Raw genomic sequence first — 7,312 nt, forward strand, 5'->3', positions numbered from 1 at the left:
GAAGGGAATTCCTACTAGACATGTGGAAAGTGGGTTATCAATGCTTCCCATGGATAAGCACATGTTATCCTGTTTTAATGTCTTTGCTAAGGTTACCCAGACATTATGGCTAGGCTGTGGGCTAATGCAGCCTATGGCATACGGTACGGTGAAGAACATCCAGGCAGCAGTGAGGACAGCACCAATGGAGATATTTTTCATCTTTGGACAGGAATAGGGCTTCTGATAGGGAATATAAGCAAAATTTGTTATCATTATGGTGGGAGGGAAGGATTAGGGTTTTCTCCCTTATTCCTTTCCTCTGTTCCTTCCCCTCCCCATCTTTTTTTTTTTTTCTTCTCTATAAGCTAAGGGTGGGGGAGTGGGTATAAAGTTGGGGGTTTTGGGTAAGAGCTGAGAAAGGGGAATAATAGGGTTTTTTAGGGGAAAAAGGGTAATAACATATAATTCAGAGAACAATCATGTTTTCAGGCTGTGTCTGGCTTATGGCTTGATGCCGCAGAATGCTGTTCAGCTTTCTGTTTTGTCTGCTGTCGCGTGATGGGACGGTCTTTTCCTCTGTATGTGGACATCTGGCGACATCTTCATCTCCAGGCAGAACTGGTTTGGTTTTGAGGTCTTGTGTTTGACTCAGGGGAATTCTTGTCACTGCTTGTGGAAGTGGTATTTGCAGTGCCTAGGTATGGTTTTATGTTTTTTCCTGGGTACCATCTTGGACCAGATGGTAGTCGAACACACGCGTACCCTCTTCCCCAGGTAATCAATTGGAAAGGTCCAGAAATTTGATGTGTTTCTGGGTCCTTCACTAGCACAGGTGGTTTCTCAGTGAGCTTTGCTTGGGTGGTATTTGCAAAGTGGTGAAGTATTGGGTGGTCAGGCTCTGATGTTGTACAGTTCAGGAAGTTGATGACGTAGAGAGCCTTGCAAAGTCTTTCAACTGGAGATATGATTTTTGTTTCTCTTCACTGCTGATTGAGGACTCTTTAGTGAGCTTTGCTTGGGAGGTATTTGCAAAGTGGTGAAGTATTGGGTGGTCAGGCTCTGATGTTGTACAGTTCAGGAAGTTGATGACGTAGAGAGCCTTGCAAAGTCTTTCAACTGGAGATATGATTTTTGTTTCTCTTCACTGCTGATTGAGGACTCTTTTGAGGGTTTGATGTGTCCTTTCTACGATGGATTGTCCTGTGGGGTTTGGAGGTATGCCTTTCTTGTGTTGGATTCCCCACTCACTGAAGAACTCTTTTAAGTTACGAGAGGCATAGGCAGGTCCATTATCTGTTTTGATCTCCTTTGGTACTCCCAGGGTAGCGGAGGCAAGGAGGAAATGTTTTATAGTGTGCTGTGCAGTTTCTCCTGGATGAGCTGATGCAAATACTGCTCCAGAAAACGTTTTGACCGACACGTGCACATATTTTGACCTTTAAAAGGTGGGAAGTGGGTCACATGTGTCTGCCACAGCTGGTAGCTGTTCAAACTTCGGGGTTTGACTCCCGTCCCTATAGATGGTATCTGGTAGTTTTGACAGTTCGGGCATGTGGCAACAATAGCTTTTGCTTGATCTTTTGAAAGCTTGAACATTTTGATAAGAGCAGGCACATTTTGATGAAAAAATGCATGTGACAACTTTGCCTGGGCAAAGATTTTAGGAGCATTAGCAGTCTCTATTGCCATGGCTAAGGTGTCCCCTTTCCTGTTCCCTTCTGTGATAATACCTGGGAGGTCAGTGTGTGACCTCACATGCATTAAATGGTGAGGTTACTTTCTTGTGGGAGATTAAACGTGTTAATGTAGAAATCAATTGGTATAATTTTGGATTGGAAACCTCTTTGAGAAGAGCATGTTCTGCTCTCATAGCTATACCAGCAACATAAGCTGGATCTGTGACCAGATTAAAGGGTTCATCTTTGAATTTCTCCAAGGCTCTGACAACAGCTGCTAACTCTGTGATCTGTGGAGATCCCTCCACTATTTGGATGTCATATTCCCATTTTTGGGTCTTAGGGTCTTTCCATGTCATTACAGATGTGTGGGATGACCCTGAGCTATCTGTAAAGATGGTTAGAGCTTTGAGAGGTGTTTTACTTTGGACTAATTTTGGGGTCAGGTGAAAGGTTACATCACAATTAAAAAGCTTATGTTTTGGGATATGTACTGAAATTTGGCCCGTATAGCTATCTAGTGTGGATGGATGGAATGTGGGAGAATAGAGATAGTGATGAAGGTAATCTCACCCCTAAGGGGTTACAGCTGTGTTAATTACCAAGAATTAGGAACAGGCCTGCCTTTAATAGGCCACAGCTAAATCCAATTAGGATGGGTATTGTAAAGGAGTAGGTTAGGTGGTTGAGAAGGGAGTTAGAGTTTGTTGGCTGTGCTGTGAAGAATAAGGAGTCAGTACTGCAAGGAGCTGCCCATGAAAAATCACCTAGAAGGTATGGAACTTTTGCAGTAAGATGACAACAATCTAGGGCAAACTGGAGGTTTTCATTGGTCTGGAGCAAATGCTCCAGGTCCCCAGTGGTCAGTGGCAAGTAGAAGGTGGTAATTGTCTTTGTAGGTTGGTTCTTTGTAAAGATCCATTCCAGTATCAGTAAAGGGTCTCAAAGCTGAGTGTCCCATTGGAAAATCAGTCCATAGAACCAAGGTGCTTTTCCCAGAATGACGAACTGGAAAGGCAGGCTGGGCTCGAAGCGATGGGCTTTACGTGAAGACAGGGCTTCTTGGACCTTGGCGATGACATCTTGGGCTTCTGGTGTGAGAGTGCCTGGAGAGTCCAGGTTCTCGTTGCCACTAAGAAGGTTGAACAGGGGAGCAAGGTCCTCTGTTGTAGTTCCTAGCAGTGGAGGTAGCCAGTTGATGGATCCGCACAGACTGTATAAGTCTCTCAGGGTTTTTGGGTCGTCTCGGATGGCAAGCTGCTGGTGTACGATGGTCCTTTCCCGGATCTGGAATCCAAGGTAAGTCCATGGATTGGTGTACTGTATTTTGTCCTCACGGATCTCGGATCCTGCCTTTTCTATGGTTTCAATAGTCTTTTTAACTGCTTTGTCTAAGTAAGCTTTTTCTGATGCACAGTCTAGGATATCATCCATATAGTGGTGGATGATTGCATCTGGAAATTGGTTCCAAACGGGAGACAGAATGTGAGCAATGTACTACTGGCATATAGTGGGACTGTTCTTTAGTCCTTGGGGAAGAAAACGCCAATGATATCTTTTGAGTGGAGCCTCTCTGATAAGAGAGGGAGTGGAGAAAGCAAACCGTGGAGCAATCCTGGCGGTGCAGTGGAATGCTGAAGAAACAGTCTTTAATATCTATGACAGCAAGTGTCCACTCTCTAGGCAGCATCGATGGTGAGGGTAGGCCAGGCTGGAGGGGGCCCATGTCCTCGATGACCTTGTTGATTTTGCAAAGGTCATGGAGGAACCTCCACCTGTCTGTTCTAGGCTTTTGCAGTACCAAGACTGGAGAGTTCCAAGGGCTTGTGGTCTTGACGATGTGGCCTTTGGCAAGCTGTTCTTCCACAAGGGCTTGTAGTGCGCACAGTTTGACTTTAGAGAGGGGCCACTGTTCGATCCGGATCGGGTCATAACATTTCCAGGTGAGCCAAGGGGTATCTGGTAGTGCGCATTCCTCAGTGGCCCCAATTAGAAATCCCAATAGGGAATACATAGAGAAGCTCCTCATTGGCATAGAACATCCCTACCCCAAAGGATGATGCGGGCCCTTACCACGAATGGGCGGATGGTTGCCAACTTGCCTTCAGGCCCTTCGACGAACATGTTATTCTTGCTTCGCATAGAAACTGTAGCTCCACTGAACCCTGAAATCATGCCTGCTACAGGTTGTAGTTCCCAGTGTGCTGGCCATTCTGAGCGAGCAATGATGGTGACGTCAGCACCTGTGTCCAGCATCCGTGGTCAGTGGATCTTCTCTCCTCTGTAGGTTAGACCACACGCCATGGTAGGCTTACTGGGTCCCACAACTCGTGCCCACATTGCTGTAGGAATGAGAGGAATCTGTTCCCTGTGATTCTTTGGGAGTACAAAGGCTTGTGCGATTGGAGTTCCCCTTGGAGGGAGAAATGGTAAGTCTGTGCAGTACACCTGGACAGAGATTTCTCTTCCCGTGTGCACTGTTTGTATTCTGGAACAACAAAGATTTCCTTTGGGCTATGGAGAGTGTCACCTATAATTCAGATGTCAAAAGGACCACCTTTTGGCCATGTTTGCCTGTGGGAGCATGATAAACATCCTTATTATTAACGTCAATGGACAGAGCAGTTACCAGCTGGCGACGGGTTCCCATCTGTATTGCTCCGTGTGTTGGATCCTCTTCATGTGGTCTGGAATCTCCTGGGATGATGCGTGGCTGGGTCTGGATGGCCTTTGACTTGTTGTCTTTGCACAGGGCCTGACCGCGCTCCGCTGGAAGTTTCCTGAATGCTGTTGGTAGCGCTGCTGATTCTGGGGTCTTTGTTAGGTGTTACGGGGGTTTTGGGTAGGTTACCTGTCTGGACAGTCCTTTATAAAATGTCTGAATTCTCTGCAGTGAAAGCAGTGGGCCTGGTCTTTAGAAGCCATTACTGCATATGCACCAGAAACTCCTTCTGCAATACCCTTAGCAACTGCTTGGCCACTGTATTTTCAGTGGACAAATGACGTGTAGTGTAAAAAACACTGATCCACCCTAGCTGAGAATTGAGAGGGGACGGAGGATGGGCAAGAAGAAGAAGGCTTGAGTAGGTGAAGAAATGTCAACAGATGAGAAGCACCCTAGATGGAGGAGATGATTGGAGTGGCCTTTGGGCTGGACTTTTCTCTTACATGGCCACAGGATGGAACCAATTTCTTCCTGTAATTTAAGAGACTGCACCTTGCGGGAGGCGGTTGGCCAGAAGCCCAGGAGTGACAAAGCTGTTATGAGAAGTAGAGGGAACAGAGACTGATGGGGAGGGTGTGGTGGACCCCTCTGCTTTCAGCGGAGAAGGATCTCTGTTCCTGAGACCCCCCAGGGGAGTAAATATGGGGGGAACAGGTGTCTTTTCAGTGGACAAATGACGTGTACAGCTTTCCAGCATTTGCTCTATGGTATGTTCTGTATCCAAGGGTAGGGCCCTCAGAATTATTTTACATTTTTCGTTCAAATGCCTTTCCCATAACATATATTCTGCTGGGGAAAGAAGGCAGAGGGCAATATTTTTAATATTGTGGAGTACTAAAACATGTGCTGAGAACATAGCTTCTAGGAAATTTCTAAGAATATGTGAACTACCATGTTCTTTGGCTATATTTCTTAATTGTATAAGTTCTTTATTTGTGTTAGGTTCCCACGTCTTTCTAGTAGTGGCTCCACTTTTTTTTTCCCTTTTTATAATTGTGAAAAATGCCAATCACTTGTTTTTAAAATTTTAAAAGTTTTAATAGTAATAAGATGGTTACAAAAATAGCAATATACTAAGAGTAATAAAAATTTTAACAATTGAGGTTAGGACAATACAAGACAATTAGAACAAAGAGTTACGGATGGTCCGGGTACCTTTTCTGGGCAAAATAAGCCCGAAAAAGGACACCTATTAACAAAGGATTAACCCTTAGAAATGATAGCCTGTTGCATATTCATATAATTCATACATGATGCATAAATTCCATTCAAATAAAGGATTCTGTCTGTTCATCATGAACTTCTCCTGTTAATCCTAACAGCGTCTTTTTGACTGAACTAGGCGGGAAGAAGTTTGTTTCTCCTGATAAAAGAGCAATAGATTCTCTTTATCTGAAACATTTAGGTGTCCTGCAGCCGCCATCTGGTGGGAGCACCTCATTCCTTTCTAAAAAGAAAACATTCCACATATCTAATAATAATTTTTCTGTTGATCGATATTCTCTCAAAATTTGGAGATTTCTGGGATGCCAAAGTAAGGATTCTTGCCTGTATCATTCCACTGAAAAAGTCTGATTTTATCATTATACTTACAATTTCCTTTTTTTTGTGTTTCCCTGGGTCAGGGTTGGTTCCTCTGGGATCCACCATATAGAAGTTCCATTACTAACCTTGTATCTTTTACAGGGAGTTTTTCCTACTTCATGAAGGAACTATTTCCCAGTGTGCCAGAGACATTCTTCGCCTATCACCATTTAACTCAAAATCTATCCTTCTGGTTGGTTTTCTCCACTTGTACTTGTTTGGTTCCACTTAAGGAGCTCAATTGGGCCTAAGCTGCTGCCCTTCTATGGCCATTCTTCTGACATCAAAGCCCCTCCACAGACCCAACAATTGGTTATGTTGAGTTCTCTACTTATTCTTTCCCCCAATTCCACAAACTGATTTTTACCCATTCTTGAGATATCTATTTCTTTTTCTAATTGCTGTTCCAGTTTTGTATACAAATCGTCAATTGAGATTGGCACTGGTTTAGGTGGTTGTACTGGCTTAGCCTTTGTTTTTATCAATTGCTCTTTTACTAAATCTTGTGCTTTGTTCCCAATAACGTAGGTGAAACAAATCCATCTCTCCTCTTTTGGGCATTGGCTTCCCATCCTGTTACCACTTGTTCCTAAGTTCTCTGCAATCCAATACTTTTTCCCATTGTGTATGCAATTGCCTAATTTGCATGGGTTGTAACAGTGACTGTTGACATGAGTGTGAGAAATAAAAAAGGAACCTCGGTGTCTTTCCATATATAGCTTGCAGTAACATCTATGGCATGGTCTTGTTGATATCCCAAAAGGGAAAAGACAACAAATGAGTGACAGAACCAGGAATAACAGAGGTCCAGTATGGCTTATACTCCCTCCCATGCCTATGGGGTTGCAACCCACAGCAGGTGTATTTGATCTTCTTGGTGGCGAATACAGAGGCCAATCTGGTCTTGCCCTCTATTTCCTTGTCACTTTCTCTTAGCTAATTTTCAGGCAAATTGTTTTTGGCACTCCTTAACTGTGGTTCCCCACCGTTCCTCAGGTATCTCTCATTCAAAAGGCAATAATAATTCCCATCCACAAAACAAAGTTATTATTTCAGTTGCTTCGAGTTCCACCTGGATAGGAGATAGATTTTGCACTTGACACGTCCTGCAATGAGAGCGTCGATTATGTGAACTACAATACCAATTCTTCCCACAATGTAAACATTTACATTTAACCCAGCTAGCATGTCTGGTATTTGGGTGAATCAGACAGGGTATTTGTTTTGGCACGGTTGGAACTTGCAACTCCTCCTTCTCTCTGTATAAGTCACAGGCTAAGGCCTGAATACCAGAGTTCTCTGACCGAAACAGTCCTGATCCTCCTGTTTGGAGTGGAAGTATTCC

The 7,312-nt window shown here is 44.0% G+C and overlaps 1 protein-coding gene across 1 annotated transcript in view; it reads left to right on the forward strand.

The window, feature by feature from the left end:
• LOC121360882 (RNA-binding E3 ubiquitin-protein ligase MEX3C-like) overlaps positions 1 to 4,654 on the forward strand; it is a 14,532-nt gene extending 9,878 nt beyond the window's left edge. The window contains exon 2 of the mRNA XM_041481001.1: positions 3,946 to 4,654. Coding sequence (XP_041336935.1) covers positions 3,946 to 3,950 — 5 coding nt within the window. The 3' untranslated portion in view covers positions 3,951 to 4,654. The remainder of the gene's footprint in view (positions 1 to 3,945) is intronic.
• Positions 4,655 to 7,312: the final 2,658 nt, after the last annotated feature.

The sequence above is a fragment of the Pyrgilauda ruficollis genome, unplaced genomic scaffold (assembly GCF_017590135.1).
Source record: "Pyrgilauda ruficollis isolate IOZ18807 unplaced genomic scaffold, ASM1759013v1 scaffold546, whole genome shotgun sequence".
In the NCBI taxonomy this organism is placed as follows: Eukaryota; Metazoa; Chordata; class Aves; order Passeriformes; family Passeridae; genus Pyrgilauda; species Pyrgilauda ruficollis.